Source organism: Haliaeetus leucocephalus, unplaced genomic scaffold (genome assembly GCF_000737465.1).
Source record: "Haliaeetus leucocephalus isolate CR32 unplaced genomic scaffold, Haliaeetus_leucocephalus-4.0 Scaffold417, whole genome shotgun sequence".
Lineage (NCBI taxonomy): Eukaryota > Metazoa > Chordata > Aves > Accipitriformes > Accipitridae > Haliaeetus > Haliaeetus leucocephalus.
The window spans coordinates 786,256-803,947 of NW_010972853.1; the positions used below are offsets into that span (position 1 = coordinate 786,256).

The following is a 17,692-nucleotide window of genomic DNA, read 5'->3' on the forward strand; positions in this document are numbered from 1 at the left end:
TCTCTCTCCTTCCCTTGCCATTTTCCCTGTGCTCCCTACCTGCTTTCTCTTCCTCCAATTTATTTCCATCATCCTGTATCTGCACAAAGACCAGCAGTGCTTCCAGCCTCGGGGCTGGCCTGGCCCACCAGGCTGAGGAGGGGACCCCTCCAAGGGCCTGCAGGGCTGCTGCTGAAACCTTCACACAGACGAGAAATTTCTTGCTGGGGCACTGCTGGTGACCAGCCCGTGCTCTGGAGCAGAAGGACCAAGGGTTTCCCAGTTCTATCACTTTCTGCTATTTTTTTTTCCCCCCAAAACATCACTTGCCTGTGTGACTTCATGGTGGTCCTCAACAGTGATCTCCACAGGTTGACTGTGTCCTACGTGACTGCCTGTGGATGGGGACAGGGCTGCCCTTCCGTGGGTACAACACACTGCTCTGCCACTCCCCAGCCCTGCAGGCTCTGGGGTGTCCCGGGAGGCTCCCCCCATCACTGAGGGACCCGGCATGCCCTGAGCACACTGTCGTGGCCGGCACCATGCCACCCTGTCCCAGGACAGCAGCATCCCTGGAGCCCTGGGGTGGGAGGGCCAAGCACGGTCTGCAGTAATCTTGACCTGCCCCGTCACGAGCACTGGACCTCTCCTTCCACATTGTTTGCAGCGGGTGATGAGGACGAGGACGAGTCCGGCGAGGAGCGCCTGCCGTCCTGCTTTGACTACGTGATGCACTTCCTGACCGTCTTCTGGAAGGTGCTGTTTGCCTGCGTGCCCCCCACCGAGTACTGCAACGGCTGGGCCTGCTTCGTCGTCTCCATCCTCATCATCGGCATGCTCACGGCCATCATCGGAGACCTCGCGTCCCACTTTGGCTGCACCATTGGCCTCAAGGACTCGGTGACCGCTGTCGTCTTTGTCGCCTTCGGCACTTCTGTACCAGGTGGGGTGGCCATGGGAGGGGTTGGGGTGGGAGGAAAGTCCTCTGGTGGCTCTCCTGCCCCCAGGGGAGCAGCTTTGTCATGGGACAGGGCTCCACAAAGTCCTGACCCCAGGCGAGGTCTGCATCCCACTTAGTGGCAAAGTGGGGTCCCTGGACCCGGGAAGGGGGTTGTGCACCAGGAGAGGTCTGTGTCCCAACCTGGTCGGTGCCTCACCTGAGCGTCCCTTGTCCCCCAGACGTGAAGGGTTGCCCATTTCTCCTGTTGGACCCCCAGTGATTTCTCCTTCCCTCCTTCCCCAACCCCAGACACATTTGCCAGCAAAGCCGCAGCCATCCAGGACGTGTACGCCGACGCCTCCATCAGCAACGTCACAGGCAGCAACGCCGTCAACGTCTTCCTGGGCATCGGGCTGGCGTGGTCGGTGGCGGCCATCTACTGGGCGTCGCAGGGGCAGGAGTTCCAGGTGTCGGCGGGCACCCTGGCCTTCTCCGTCACCCTCTTCACCATCTTCGCCTTCATCTGCATCAGCGTCCTCCTCTACCGCCGGCGGCCCCACCTCGGGGGGGAGCTCGGCGGCCCCCGGGGGTGCAAACTGGCCACGACGTTGCTCTTCGTCAGCCTCTGGCTGCTGTACATCCTCTTCGCCACACTGGAGGCCTATTGCTACATCAAGGGGTTTTAGGCGGTGGAGGGACGGTGCCGTCGGGGGGAGGGACCCCCTCCTCCGTTACCTCACCGGACACCGGTCCTGGCAGTGTGGTTTCACCGGAGGGGACAGCTGTCCATCGGGGGGGCCACCGCCGCCCAGATGGTTGGACAGCTGGGCGCCAAGAAGGGCAAAACCATCACAGAGTGAAAAAAACAAACAGACAAAACCCACCCAAAAATCATACAAAAGAAAAGAAAGCAACAATGGCAAGTGTTGAAATAAAACAAAACACAATAAACCCAGCCACTGACCCCATTCAATGAGATTACGAAGTTTCAGCCATCTCCAAAGGCCACCTCTCCCATAGGGGCTTGTCTCCTTTCCTCCCGAGCACCCCTCCGCTGTAAGGAGATGTCTTCTTATTTTTACTGGTTGGCAATTGCAGAAGTCTGATCAGGAATTTGTGGGTTTTTTTTCTTTTTTTTTGTTTGCTTGTTGCTTTTTGGTTTTGGGGGGGCACGCTGCTTGATTATTTTTTTTTTCTTTTTTACTACTTAAACAGAAAAATGTTAAAAATTTAAACTCTAAAGCTTCAAGCTGCCGTCAGTGCTGGAAATGAACATGTGTATTTTCTGAAGCCACAAAAGACTGTGACACAGTCAAAGAACTTTTTCACTATTACCCGTTCCCTCCCCCGCCACCTTCCATTTCTTTCTTTTTTAAGAACATCACAAGACTGATATATTTTTAATACAAACGAACGCAGACACACAGACACAGACACACACATTTAGTGACAAAGGCTGGAGCATGTAGCATCTCAATCACCTGCCTGGGCTAAGAAAAAAAGGAGGAAAAAAACCCCCAACCCTCTAATATAATACGTATCATGTATATTTTGACTATGGCATTTCTCTTTGTATAATTAACTTCGAGCTTGCGGTACTGCAGGGAGAGAAAATTATGTTAATTTACATCAATAATGAAATAAATGGCTACCCAGGAACAGCCTGCCCTGGGGGGAGCGAGGGGGCCAGGGAAAGCGGCACTAGCTCCTTGGAATGGTGGTGGTGGTGGGTTTGCTGCACGGTCCTCCTGCTTGGAGGTGGAAATTAATTCAGGAAAACCCAGCTAGCGTGCCCGTATGTTCCCAGTGCCATCCCACCCTGAGCTGTGGTGTGGCTGCCCTCTCACTCGTTTGCTACCCCGGTTTTCACAGCACCCACATCTCGCTGGTGGTCTTCAGGCCATTGAAAAGTACGGGCTTAAAAACTGCCACCCACGTCAGGACTCCTGTGTCATCTTGAGTTACCTTTCAGGAACACCAGACAGACAAAAAGGCATCCTTTTCATTTGAAGTGCATTTCTTTTTAAGGGGAAAAAAAACCCCCAAACTCAAAAAACCACACCACGAGAGTATGTCATAAATTACATCAATGGCTGCAAATTGAAATGTTGGGTTGGTAAAAATAAATAAAAACTATACCTATATCTATATAAACAGTGCTATCTAGAAACATATTTCTTAATTGAGAGCCCTGGAAGAAACCTTACTCTTTGTAAAGTGTTTTCAAGATGAAGATCATTTCTTCGATCAAGAAACAGGTGCTGAAAAGGGAAACATTTTCTTCATCAAGTTCCCTATAATAAGCCAAACCTTGGGAGGCAGCGAGTAAGAGCGGGGCTGCCAAAAGGTACATCTCTGCCTGCTGCTGTGCTTTGTGCTGCCCCAGGAGGCAGGGAGGAGGTGTCCGCAGGTTAGGAAAAAAGCAATGGGAACAAGGTTGTCATGGACAAAAAGAGATGTAACGTAGCAGGTGACTAGATGAGTGACGATGGTTCTTAACACACAGATGAAGTATTTATTTTCATACAAAATGTTTATCAGATACCTATATCTCTATGTAAATGTGTATACACATAAGGCAGAGAAGAAGGATCCTTCTCAGAGGAGCAGCAGGAGCTTTGCCGGTGGGAGCCCGCCGTGGGCGAAAGCCGTTGGGTTTGAAGCCAACAAGCATCCGACCTCCTGCCTCCTTACCCTCCCTTCGTCATGCTTTTGGGGAAGGGCCTGGAAAAAGATGGGCAAGAAACCCTGAGGCCAGGCTTCCACCGAGCTCACCGGTCCTTCTGGCCCCCGGCCGTGCCCACGGCCACCAAGAGCAGCTGCTGCCGCCACCGGCTGCTGCCACCGGCTGGGGACCCCAGAGTTCACACGTGCGACACCGAAAGAAAAATTACAAAAGCTCCGAAATGCTGTCTGTGGGGATTTAAAGTGCAGCTCTCAAGGGGAGGTTGTTAGCATCGCTGGTTTTAATTTGGGCATACGAAGTCTGTTGAGCTTTTATTTTACCTGTGGCAGCTCACCCACCCCTGGGTAAAGCCCGGCCTGGGGAGCTGCTGTGCCGTTCTTCTGTTGCTTGTGCTGTGTCCACCATGTGCTTTTCATCCGCTTCCTTCTTCAGCTGACTGCAGGGAGGGGATGTGGGAGGAGGACTGGCTGCCATGAGTGCCAATTGCATGGGGACCATGGTGCCCTCCATGCACGAGGGCGATACGAGCCAGGCCTACAACATCTGTGGAGTGTTTCTTTTATTTTTATTTTTTACTTCATTAAAAAATATGCAAGCTAAAAAAAAAACAAAACAGGTTGGGGCCTTTGGGGATTTTTTTTTTTTTTTTTTGCTGAGGCTTTTATGTTTCATTTTGGGTCTAGCTATCTGCTTGCTCCTGTTTTCCTTTGGGCAGGTGCCTGGACTTGGTCGCGCTGGCTCTGGCTGGTTTGCCCCCCCCAGCCCTCCAGTTTGGTGCTGCTGGGAGGACCCTGCAGTGCTGGCCCCAGGCTGGTTGGTGGAGAGGAGATTTTGCTGCTGGTTTTGTTGTCTCTGCTCCCTCCCCTTTGTTTCTGCTGTCAGCTTCCCATGGCAGCCTGCAATAACAGCCCCTGGCCTCTCTCAGCAGCCCTGTCTGCCTCCTTCTCCCCTCCATCCCCGCTCCTCGCTGAGGCCCTGTCGCTTCTGCGGTTGTGGATAAATAACATGTCCTGGCATAGGAGGGAAAAGCCAAGGTGATCAAAGGAGCTGCTTTGTCCCTGGGACCTGCCGTGGCACGGGGACATAGTCTATGGGCCACGCGTGGCGTGGGGCCAGCGGTACCTCTGGCTGCCTTCCCACCACTGCTGCCATGGGGTGCACCCCTGGCACCCCAGGGGTTTTGCCATCCAGGTGATGCCGCACTGCACGGGTGCTGGTCAAAAATCAGCCTTTGGGTAAAAAAGACTTTTGCAAAGAGGAGTCACTCGCCCGTCCCCCTCAAGCTGGCCAGGAATCGTGTCCAGGGTTGGGCCGGTACCCTGCTGCCTCCTCACCCAGCGTCACCACTAACTGCTTTTTTCCACTTGCACCCCGTGGGGGTCACTTCCCACCCCTTGCCCTGTCAGCCGGCTCGTGCCCCCCGTGAGCCAGCAGTGGCCGCAGCGAGCACACCTGCTCCTGACCCGGGGGAAGCACACAAGCTCTGGCTCTAGCCAAGCACCCATTGCCTTTGACTTCAGTGAAGGGGCTGGGGGGGTGTGGGGGGTGTGGGGTGAGACCCTTTGGGGCTGGCTCGCTGCCACTGCTGCACAGAAACATCCCGGTCCCCACAGGTGCTGAGGCTTAGTCCGGGACCCAAGGGCTCCATCCCAGAGCAAGCTGGGTGGAGGAAGAGGAGCATGCAGGCATCGGGGAATCAGCTGCGATTCATCAGTGAGAATGAAGTGTTAGTTAGAGCCATCGAGCAAAGGCTTTTTCAGCTAGGAAGGAGGCAATTACAGCTCTTGGATTGGGCTTTGTCACCTTTTTGGCAGTCACTGTGGTGTTGGTGTGATCAGGGCTCTTCTGGACAAGGACAGATTAAACACAAAAATCTTCTGTGATGCACATTTCCTCTGATTCCATGGCTGGGGCTGCTGGATGGTTTGAAAGTCACTTGTCCCTGGTATGGGACCCTCCATCCCAAAGTAGCAACACGACCTCACCTCACTGCACCATCTGCAAGGAGAAGTCCCCATTATCTATGTGTGCCACTTTGGGATTCGGCCACCCTGGCCCACTGCTGCAGTGGGATGATGCCTACCTGCATGTCTCCACTAGCATAGCACTTTTTGCTTCAGGAAAGCATTTTGGAGGACACCCAGTACTGTTTTACCCAGACGCTGATGAGATAAAGTGTAAGTAACAAGACATTTGAGGAATGACCATCATCCACCTCTCGATAGCGCAATAGGACAGATATAGATAGTAACACAAAGGCATCCAGGAGATCTGGTCATGCTTGAACATGCCACCATTCAAAGCCAGGAAATTTCAACCCATTCTCAGTCAGACTTTGGTGTTAAGTGGCAGCAGGTCATTCCTCGTATCATTCACCTGGAATTGCTTTTTTCCTGGGGAAGAAGCCAGACAAAAGCTTTTCTGGGGTTAATTCTGGCAGGAAGTGGTTGCAGCCCTGACCTTGGTATAGGAGCCAGCCTGCACAAATGGGAGCAGCAGTTGCTCAGCCCTGGCCGCAAGCTGGAAAGTACTTGTCACCGAGAATAACCTTTGTAGTATTATATGGAAAAATTGTTTTTAATGACCGTTGTCATCTATATGCGTGTGCCAGCAGCAGCCAGCTTCTTAATAACAGAGCTATGTGTGCCAGTGCCACTTAGTGCCCAGCAGAGAAGACAGTGCTCCCAACTTGCCTCTATAGCGGGAGGGGATTAAGGACCTCTTAGTATTTAAATGAGTTATTTAAAATGTGTAGATAATTAACACCATGAGTAGATTTATCCCCCCACTCCCGCCTCACCCCCCCCCACCTCCTTTCGCCCAGCAGGTCTGTGCTTTCCCAGCAGCGTGCGGTGGCAGGGACAGACCAGCCCCCCAGGCCCATGGCTCTTCCCCGCAGATGGCCAGGGGGTTGCTCAATGCTTGCACCCTCTGCCAGCAGCAGAAACCCTTGGCCCCTCTCTACATTGCACTGGGAAACACAGCCCTTCCCCACACTTGGCCTCGGGTGGTAATTGGAGCTTAGAGATGGAGCCTGCGGGCATGATGTGAGGTTGATGATGAGCTCATCGGATGTTCCTGCTGCACCTAAATGTGAGCATTCACCAGCGTCCCAGACAGTACCGCTGCTATTGCCACATATGTGGCAAGCTGAATGGGAGCTGTGGCTAAAGGAAAAATGGTGACCTACCTACTACTCATCGCTGGGCGTGCACTCAGAAATTGGCCCAGTTTGAAGAATGCAATAAAAAAATTACACAGGTCTAGGAAGTACTTTGAAACTGGTATGAAAGTTAGGTGAATTAAAGAAATAAACGGTTCAAACAAAGGTATTTTTTTTAGGGTGTAAGATGTGAAGTTATAAATACTTTCCTAGGAAGATGCCTCTGCTGTCTAAGAAAATAAGCTTGCATTACAGAAACACTGGTCCCATTTTGTGAGAATTATTTGTGTACAGCTTGTGCACATCCTTGGCACTAAGGCATACTGTACAGAGCACCTCCATGCCTCTATCAACACTGTGGTTGTCCAATAAGCTCTTAAAAAAGCTATCAATCAAAAGACATTTGTTTGCCTCCTCTTCTTCAGGAGCATCTTGGGTAGAAACTAACAGCAAACCCAAATGTGGGGGTTTTTTGGCCCTGCTAATTTTTTTTCTTCTTGTTTTATTCACAAAGGCATGGAAAACAACTGATTACTATCCTTGTCGTGAGACCATTTTGTATGTGGTAAAGCCCTTCAGGTCCTCCACTTCTTCCTCTTCCAGCTTCCAAGAAGTCGTTTCTGCTGGATTGCTGCCCGCTGGGTCTCGCTTTGTGTTTGCACATTCACACCAGCTGCCTCATGGCAGGTCATGGCATGCTCCTCTGCTGAAATTCATCCTGTTGACTTGGACTTTTTCTTCAATCTATCAAGCATTCCAGTCCTACCTTTCATAGGACCCTCACAGCCTGCCCCCCCCCAGCCCCCAGATTAATATCACCAGGAAATTTTATAGCAAAGCAATTTCTTAAAGCTGCTGCTGAAAACACTGAAGAGACCTGGACCGCCACTGGAAATATTTCCCCAGAAAGCTCTCTGACTTTGACACCGAACTCAATGTATTGTGAGTCTAAATAGGTTGCATTTCCTCAGCTTGCTTACGAGAATGTCTTCTGGGACAGTGCCAGAAGCCGTACCAAAGTCAAGACATATCACATCTAGTGCTGACCCCCCGAGCCGTGAGGCTAGTTATCCTGTCACAGAATGGAATCAAATTAGTTTGATATGATTTGTCCTCAACAAAACATCAAACAAACCCATTCCAGCCATTTTTTTTACAAATTTATAAATCTATCTAGGGCATTAGAGAATAACTAGTCAGTAGCTTCCTATTTTAAGTTTTCACACAGAGATATTAGGACATCAGGACTATAATTCCCTAGTTTTTTCTTCATCTCTAGTTCGATGATGTTGCCATGACATCCTTAAGTCTCCCGGAAGCTCACATGTAGCCTACAATGCTCCAACACCCATCCCATGTTTCGTATTTTTCCTTTTCGTGCTTCATTAGGTGGAAGAGCTCTTGATCCCCTTTATTGGTCTCTACTTACGCTCCCTTCATTTCCCTTGCAGCATGATAGTTTCTTATTAGGACTTTGACCTCAGCTCTTTTATCAGTGCTCAGATCCTTTTTTATCCTTTAGGACCTCTCTTCACAGATTCTGCCCACCAGTTTTCTGAATTCATTGATACTTGATATTTTATTTTTTAGAGTCTAAGTACTTTAGATTAACTCATTTGACAAAGGTCTGGTATTCAACCGCATTTTGAGGAGGAAAAGCCTGCGGCAGACATGTGAACACTTGAAACAATTGTAACAGCTCAAGAGATGCAAATATTTACATTCACTTTGGGCTGCAGTTGAACAGATCCAACTTCAGCCACCTTCATACAGCCCTGTCCGTTACAACCTGCCAGCTCATAGCGAGAACATCCAAGTCACTTCAGAAATAGCTCCGTCTCTTCAGCCAAATGCTGTGTCAACTCTTTTCTGACATGGTGAAGTCAGCAGGGATTACTTCAGTGGTCTTAGCCAAAATCATGACTGAGGGAGATAGCAGTGGTACTTTGTGCTATGCAAGGCGAGAGCTGTACTGTGCAATGGGACGCTGGGCATTCAAACTCTGCAGTTTTTATTGCTTTTATTGCAAAGCACTGAGATGCTACAGAAGAACTTGTTTCACCGAAGCGAGTCCTTCATTCACACACCAAAAGGCAATGAGTTAAGGATCTGTTTTGTACTGGGACGGAATTTGTCTCTTTTAGTAAGGTGAGCTGAATTCACCTGTACTCCAGCCTCCCAGATCTTGCACTGAGGAGCTACTCCGAGCTCCGAACTAGGGCCACCTAGTTGTGAATTGCATGCAGGAGACCTGGGCCTGCTATTCCTACTGGCACCAGAGAAGAGGCAAGGTGTGGAAACCTCAACCTCTGCAGGAGCCACAACCTTCTGCCTCCCTCCTCAGGCCACGTCCACCCGCGCACCCCTCTGCCTGCAGCACAGTGCGGGTCTAGCTCAGGCAGGGAGCAGAGCCACCCACCGCCAGTGCCTTTCTTCAAGGGGAGGCCGGTCGGCTAAGTACACAGCGGGGTCACGGCTCCTCTGCCCGGGCGGAGAGCCAGAAGACCCTCAGCCCGGTCCCAATGTGCTGCAAGAAAATGCGTAATGTGGAGTAAACATTCATTTATGCTTTTGCAGGAGGTGGGGATATAGGTTTGTGCTACAACACATAGCACAGAGCCGGTGGCGTTTTCCGAACGAAAGCTAGGCACCTCCTGGTGCGCACAGGCAAGACACCTCTGAAAAACAAAACCGATCATTAAAATCAGTAAGCAGGCCCTCAGATACAGAATGGCAGAAAGCATCATTGCTTCCCAAAGCAGCCAGCCTCGGCTCTTCTGGCAAACACTCCATACAAAATCCTTGCTGTTATACTCCTAGTTCCTGAGGTGGTGGTTTTTTTAACCCACTTTGTTTTCCAGGTGTTTACCAAACCAAGGACCGCCACTTCTGCAGATCCCGCTGTCCAATTTAATATCAGCTTTTGGAGGGCTGCCAAGTTATTTTGCCTGAAATGGCTTGTAAGGGCTGGCTGCTGAGAAGTCAGAAGGTCGGCATTCTGCATGTGGGTTTTGTTAGTTATGTCAAAGATGGAGGGGGGGGAAGCAGGGAAGAAGGAAAAGTCTTTGGGCAAATATCACTGTTGGAAGCAGAGGCAGAAGCAAGCTCTTTGTAGTTCTTTTGACTTGCTGACAGAATGACTGCACTGCCAGGGAAGGGTGAAGGCCTCTCAGAGTGCCTTATGTTGACCCCAGAAACAGGAAGCATGACCAAAGAATTGCTCTTTTTTTCTTTTTTAAATATTCTCTTCCTATTTTTAATTGAGTCTTGCAGAACCCCAGAGATGACAACTACTGCTTCTCCCTTAGCCCTCAAACTTGTTACCTTGGTAATGCAAGGAAATCAGCTCGGTTTGCCAGTTTATTCTTAACAGATTCACACCGGCTGTCACTCATCCCTGCATTTTCTCCTTTCATCACCGAACTTGCATCTAAGCCCTTCTTTGCCCATCTACCAACAATCCAGCCTGTGACTACTATACAAGCAGAAAACCACCCTTTGGGACTGCAACTGCCTCCCCTTTGATGTGCAATAAATGAGTTGGCTCCTTATTAATTGCAAGAGATTTACACGTGATCAAGTGAAATGACATAGACAGTGATGAGGAAACTGGTCATATCTGCTAGATGGGAACGGTGTGTGGCCTTCTCTGTCATGGACCTCATGCTGCAGCCTCTGATGAATACCACCTCCCTGTAGCCTAGGAAAAAGCGTGTTTTACAATAGCAGCAGCTTCGCAGCATAGCTTGTTACTTGTCATCTCTGAGGATTAAAAGGTTTTGGACAACAGCTGGAAGATACTATTTCAGGCTCCCACGTGGTGAGGCATGACCTGCAAAAGTAAAGTAGGAAGGCTCACTTCTGAAAGGGGATGAGGAGATGTGAGGTGCGGTGCCTGCCCTCTATCCCTAGTTTAGGGGGACTGTGGTACGAGATCCCACTTGGCTGTGGGTCCCACTTTCTGTGGTCAACTCTACTCCCGTGCTGAAGCTTCACAGCCTTTCTAAGCAGCCTGGACAGATTCAGGCAGCTGTCATCACACCACCAAGAAGCACTCTGGGGCATGTTTTAATTCAGCCTGGAGGCTTACCCACAGGAGAGAAACATCCAAGGACCTCAGATCCTGACCAAAGACTGACACATGACTCTCCGAGCAGGAAAGTCCCCTTCCCTCTCCTATGGCACTGTGTAGGTAACAGAATATTATGTGGAAGAGAGAAGTTCTGGAAATCGAGACTCAACAAGAAACCACCACAAGACACTGGAGCAAAAGTTATCTATTTTATTACAAAACCAAAATCAAACAGATGCCTTTCAGTCTAACAAAAAATGCCATAGGCAGAAATGTGCTGGGGCAGGGTAAGTTCAATATAAACTCAGGCCATGGAAAGCGGTGCCTTCACACAGATGTATCCCACCGTAATGCAGTTCCCTCCGACACACTACACCTTTGGAGGATCAGCAAAAAAGGAAGGATTTTTGCTTCTGGCAGGAAGAGCAGATGACTTGCACTGCGGAGCCCTGGTTCTCTTCTCTGTCCCAGCTGTTTTCAGCTGTCATTCAAAGTAGAGCTGGAGAGGCCCAGGAGGACTTGAAGGATAAGGAGAGACATGCCCAGGGTCTGCTTCCAGGCACAACACTGACACTCCCCATGCCCCAGCTTCAGTAGGATGCTACTGATGCAAGGCAGAGCAGAAGAATGCTTACCACCGCCAGGTAAGGACATGTTTGGCCTGGCAGCCAGGTGGACTGGCCAGTTATCTGGCAATAAAAGCAACAAAGGAAGAGGGGAGCTGAGGCACTGCTCTCTTCTGATGAGTACAGACTGTTTGGACAACTCACAGCATGGGTTATATGAATCAGGACCAGTACTATCTGCATGATCTTCCAACAAACCCAGAACCCAGAACAAGTAACCTAACCTCTGTCCAGACGTTACCCAATCATGCTGGCTGGGTCTTGCATGCCAATGTGCAAGTGTTGCCAGCAGCTGCTCAGAGGCCCGTGCAAACCCAGCGAGTCAGGATGCGGGGACTTGGAACTTGTCTCATGGCAGTAAAGGGGAAAGCAATATAATGCTTGGACCCAAATCCAACCATAGGGTCAGCTCTAGCATAGCAACATGAATACCCACCAATACCAAAGCTAACATCAACAGCCACCCCTTGTTTAGCCTCCTTGAAGAACTGACCCAATTTTAATTGCAAACTACATGTGAATGCAGGCCTTTTGGAGGGGAAGGACACAAGGATGAGAAAAAAAGAGATCTGCAGAAGGATCTACGTGACAGGCAGGAGTGTTGGCTGGCTGGTTTACTGACATTTCCAGACAAAAAGATGCAGTGACTTTTAGCAGCTCTGCACTCCCCCCGCAATCTTGTGGGGCATTGCCCAGTGCCAGTGGCGGGCTGACAGAACTCCTGTAGGCATCCAATTGGCTGCTTTTGCTGGATGCAACTATACATTAAAAAACACCAAACAAACCAAACACCAACCCAGCAGCCAGCGCTTTTAATTCCTAAAACTAGCATATTAAAAAAGGAGAATTTTTTTTTTATACAGCTGGATTCATTCTTTACTCCTACAATAGGATTAATGAGTGACAGGGACATTTCTAACTATACACTAAACCAAATCATTTCAACACACAAAAGATGTGCCCTGGGCATTTAGAAAAAGAAGATGCAATCAAGAAGATGGGAGCTTGCAGGCCAAAAGAGCACATACATTGTATGTGAGAAACTATGAAGATCCAGCAGCAGGATCTGCTGTTGCTAAAGAGACGACTTCTTTATGTTACAGTGGTGTGACGTATACTTCAGAGATTACCAGAGGTGTTTTCAATCACGCCAAATGCTTTAATTGGCTCCAACCTATGTCCCAGAAGAAGAGTTATTACTACTCTTAAACAGTTATTTATGGAAAGTTTTTTTTTGTTTTTTCTTTTTTTTAAACTTTCCATTTTGTCAACAAGGCCCTAACTTACTGCATCAGGACACTCCTGCTGTGATGTGTTTATCTCATGCTGTCGTCATGATGACATGCCACAGAGTGAAGATGCTGTGTTGCAACATCCTCTACCAAAGCAACAAAGTCTCAAGGGACAAGCCCAGTCTCTACAATAACGCAATGCTCTTACAAGCAATTGTTGCTGTGATCTCATATTGGCAGGGCATGTTGTCATCTCCGACTGCAGATTCTTGGTCCAGAGCCAAGTGTCACAAGGATCGCCAGGTCTGAAGCTGGAGGCTCCTCAGAACACCTCCTACGAACAGGCAAGTGCCGCCAGTGGTTCGAAGCGCACAAAGCGAAACGCTGTGTGTCCCATCACACTCTGCCCAAACCTAGGGCTGCTGATACGGGTGCTCCTGCCCTGCTGCTGACCTCACAATTGTATCTGAGATTAAGAAAGAAACTTTGGAAAAACTGCTGGTAGTTGAAACAGCCCCTGTGGCCTCCAAGAACACCAGGCTCCTCAATCCAAGCCTTCACTGTTATTGTAATGTGACACTGGAGTGTGATTAATACTGATAACAGTGAATCTGGTGAAGTGGATACTCTAAGCTAGGCAGGCACACACCATGCAGGCGAGGAGCTTGGGATTCACAACCACCAAAGACAAGAATAGTCACTGCAGACAGACCTTCGCCAGTGAGCATGGCCCAAGCTGCAGTGTTGAAAGATAAGTCAACCAGACTCTTGGGGACCAGCAGCATGATTGCGTCTTTCTGCACTGACAAGTATGTTCTTTGCTCTTGAGCAAAGCAACAGGCAGGCTAATGCTGCTTTTAGCAGGCTTCTCTATTTTTATTGTTGTACAACATATATATGAACGCTTTGTCAGAGAGGAAGATGCAAGACTTCACCAACTCTTATTAGGCCTACAGCTCCCACGTCCTTCCTACAGCGTTAGATCCCCGAGGCATGGCACATCTTTGCTAAGCATGTCTTCTGAGCCTGGAGAGTAATGCATTTGCAATTCATTTCTGCCCAACTTGCAACAGGTGCAGAAACTACTTTTGTATGTCCTTAATACAACCCTTTTCTATCCCTACTTTAAGCAGCTTTGCAGTGCACCAATACTTAGGTGAAATCTGCGCTCTCTCAAAAGCCCAATCGTCTGTGAGTTGCACAGGGCTTTACAGCAAGAAAAGAAGGGGTTCAGCTGCTCCCAAGAAGCATCTGGTACCTGGGGCACGGTGTGCACATCTGCAAGCACAAGTCATGCTGATATACTCACTCCTTTTTGCATGGGGGTGTTAAGGTTTGCAGCTGAATGATGGTTTGGTGGCAGAAACGAATGCATTACTGTAATCCATTAAATGCAAAGTGTTCCTCTAACCCTAACAGCCTTCAGAAGCAAAGGGAGGAACAGAACAGTGACTCCAACCCCTGTACAAGACAACTGTACAATTTACATATATATTTATATACAGTATATAAAATTCTCTTTCTTTGAGTCCCAGTGAACTCAATTTTATGTCATCAGTAGCTGTTCCAATTTTAAAAAGTCATGATCCTGCTTCCCCCCACTCTCCAAAGTATTAGATAATGGCATTGAAAAGCAATTAAAAACAAACCCAAACCCAAACCAATTATTAAAAAGTGCAAACGTTCTGGGTGCCACTTCTGCTACGTTGGATGTTGCTAATGCTGCATGCTTGCTCACAAGCAGCAAGGTGTCTGTCCGTCTGTCGCTGGATCTTTCTTTCCTTTGGGTTGGCTCCTGCCTTCCCTTTCCGTCTTCTGCTGCTACACCAGGCGACCTACTGAAAGGGTGGGGTGGGCAAGGAGGAAAAAAAAAACAAAACAGAAGCAGGGAAAGTGAGGAAAAAAGGCAAATTAAAACCAAAAGGGCACCTGACTAATAAAGATACAGCACAGCCTCTGCTGCAGCCGTGGCCCCAGAAGGCTGAGATCCCAGAGTAAGCTGCGAGGCTGAAAACAACCAGGGGCTAACGAGACAGCCTTGCTGAAAAAAGCGTTGAATGAGTCACACAGAGCCCTAGGGGCTGATGTATTTTTAAACATAAACCACCACTTTCCTCTCCCTCCCCCTCCTCGGAAATGGGCACGCAGGCTGGGGAAACAACTGGTCCGACATCTCTCCCTCTGCTCTTCTGCCTGCCACGGTTGATGCAGAAGCCTCCTGCCGCCAGGCTGCCCCGCCACCGTCTTCCCTGTGAGCCACCGTCAGCTGCCTCCTGCCCGAGCAGGCGAGCGGGCCTCCAAGGAGGCAGGGACGCAGGGCACGGGCAAGCCACCTCTCCCCACCGCCGCAACAGCCCAATGCAGCGGTCTCCCTGCTCAGGGGTTCTCAGAGACCTGTCTGCACCAGGCGCTCTGAAGCCTCCGAAGCCACTGAACCCGCAGCGGAGACGCAGCGTACTTGGAGCTGAGGGTGCCAGGACCCTGCTGAGCTATTGGTGTCCCAGCGGACGGTGCAAGGGTGCTGCCTGGTGCTTCAGATAGACGCGCACGGCCCCGCGCTCGTCTCTTCAGAAAGCTTTCGTTAGGCCCCTCATCAAAGGTTCTTTAAGAATCAAAGCTCTTACGGGGTCAGAGAGAGAGCTCTGTGGATTAATTACAGGTGAAAACATGCTGAAGAGAAGGCAGAAGCGTGGATTTGGTTTTCAGAAAGGAGAAAGGTTACCAGACAGGCCTCACGGGGATCGGTGCTAATTGGCGTGCCCTGCCACGGGGGGTGAGTATTATCAAATGCAAAATTATTCCAGATAGTCATATTTGAAATTGACTGCACAGCTCTGCCAAAGGCTCTCACAGTGCTCAATGACCAGCTCATAAAAACAGTGGATTGACTTCAATGTCTATACATGCAACGCAGTGGGGAGCGGGGATGACACTGAGCACTCTGAGTCACCAGGAAAGAGGTTGAAGCCAGAGTACGCAATTATTTGAGTACCTCCGCTCAGCTTTTAGTGGCAGACAAAAATCAAATACGTGCTCAGAACTGAGGACACACCAAGAAACATCACTGCATCAATGTATAAGGCTTAGCTGATCTTTATCTTCAGTTCTCTGTTCAGCCCATCTCATCAGGACCAGATGAGGTACCCAGAAAAGTAAGGAGGATAGCAAGAAGTATGGGAAGACTTCTGTCATTAAGCAAATACGTAGCCTAGGTCTTTTCAACACAAAAAGGAGTCTAACCAGACATATGTTGGAGGGCTACAGAACAACAAGTGGCAGGTAAAAGATAAGCAGGGGAGAGCTCACAGTTTCTCACAGTCCAAAATGAGAAGCACCCAATGAAACCATGAGGCAGCAGGTCTAAAGGCAAAACAAATAGAAGTTGTTCTTCATGCCTGATGAATTCATTGGCACAAAACACAGAGGAGAGCAGACCTTCACCGGGACAGAGAAGAGTCTTCATGGGAACTTGTCCTCGGAGAAATGTTACGTAAACACAACAAATCACCTAAATCATTGCTTGCTAGAATCGGTGAGAACTGAGTAGGAGAGTGTTCCTCCCGTAGCTGCTGTATCCTATTCTAATTCCTTAGCAACATACTGTCCGCCCCAGCTAAAGACACAGTGCTGGACTTTGAGATGATGCAGTAGAGCTGCATATTATTATATTCACACCTCTTATGAACAACTTTGGTTTCCAGCTGTTTCTGTATTGCTATTCGTGAACATAGGAGAGCAGGGGAGACTGAATTTTGGGACACATGGTTATCACAGAAAAAAAGGAAACATTTTGACAAGATACTCACTGAAAGGGTTAAGGCCTTGTCTTTTTCCACGGGGGAAACTGCTCAGGCTACCTGTAAAATCCAAGAACCACGTTAAAGGCAATAAATGCCGTGGCATGACAAAGGAGCCTCCCCACTGTCTGCTGCCGGAGGGCAGGTTCAAAGGAGCTCCTCGGAGCGTGCACACAGCAAGTCCTGCCAGCGCTCCTTAAGATTCACATGCAAGAATCAGATTAATGTGCTTGAGATGAGAGATGTTAAATACCTGGTGTTGTAGTAGCTGAACGTCATGAAATCCAGAGGTTTGGTGTGGGCGAGAAGCAACCATTAGAAGGTTAAACTAAACCGTGGAAGGAGGAAGAAGAAGAAAGGAAGGATGCAAGTAGCGCCGTGAAGTTTCCCAAAACAGTTTTTGCTAACAGCAAGCAAAATAACGTCACATAGAAAGGGGGCAGCCAGAAAAGAGTGAAGGTGTAGGCAGTACAGGTAGCCCAAGTTTACTAAATCTTTAGCTTGGGCCAAACAATCAAACAGGTGCCCAAAATCCAAGACCTGAACTCACACCTGGCAGAAGGGCAGGGACAGACCGCAGAGCTGCGGCTGTGTCATGAGGTACAGGCAGGCGCGCCCTACACCAGATGGAGCTCACGACAAGGGCTCTCACCTCAGCAATAAGCCTGCTCCTACCGTGCCCTGGGTACAGGCAGCTCAGGGATTACAGGAGCTCGCCAAAGCACGCCACGTTTCCTACTAGCTACTTGGTCCGACTTCAGATGAGGGATTAGCTGGGAACGGGAATTCCTGCTCCCCCCAGAAGCACTAAGCCCGTTGCCACCCTACGCTTCAGCCCAGCCCAAGACTTGGCTTCGATTTGTGCACGCGTCTGACCCGACGGCACAGCTCGCTTTGCACGTTAAGTACTTTGCACGCTGGGAGCTAAAGCGCGCTTTGCTCCGTGCGAGAGCACGACGAGCAGCAGCTCAGAGAGCGGGGCTGAGAGGGGGAGCCCCGGGGACAGGAGGCTGGGTGGGCTGCGGGGCAGAAGCCGAACCGCGGGGAAGGAAAAGAGAGGGGGAAACAAAGGTGGCAGCGGCTCAGTTTGAAACGGGTCGCACAGCCCATCCTGCGGGCTTTAGAGATCGCTGAAAAGAGAAAGCGTATAAACGCGGCAAGTTATTTCCAGGCCTCAAAACGCAGGGCCTGGACGAG

The 17,692-nt window shown here is 49.6% G+C and overlaps 2 protein-coding genes across 9 annotated transcripts in view; one reads left to right on the plus strand and one right to left on the minus strand.

The window, feature by feature from the left end:
* The window catches only part of SLC8A3 (solute carrier family 8 (sodium/calcium exchanger), member 3), a 93,205-nt gene extending 91,600 nt beyond the window's left edge, over nt 1-1,605 (plus strand). For all 8 annotated transcript variants that reach the window (XM_010574146.1, XM_010574150.1, XM_010574152.1 and 5 more), the window contains 2 exons: nt 647-922; nt 1,229-1,605. In XM_010574146.1, the coding sequence (XP_010572448.1) occupies nt 647-922; nt 1,229-1,605 (653 nt within the window). The remainder of the gene's footprint in view (nt 1-646; nt 923-1,228) is intronic.
* A 12,571-nt stretch (nt 1,606-14,176) lies between these two features.
* The window catches only part of SMOC1 (SPARC related modular calcium binding 1), a 91,483-nt gene continuing 87,967 nt past the window's right edge, over nt 14,177-17,692 (minus strand). Inside the window, exons 12-13 of the mRNA XM_010574269.1 lie at nt 16,505-16,555; nt 14,177-14,536 (exon numbers count right to left, since the gene is read on the minus strand). Coding sequence (XP_010572571.1) covers nt 14,520-14,536; nt 16,505-16,555 — 68 coding nt within the window. The 3' untranslated portion in view covers nt 14,177-14,519. The remainder of the gene's footprint in view (nt 14,537-16,504; nt 16,556-17,692) is intronic.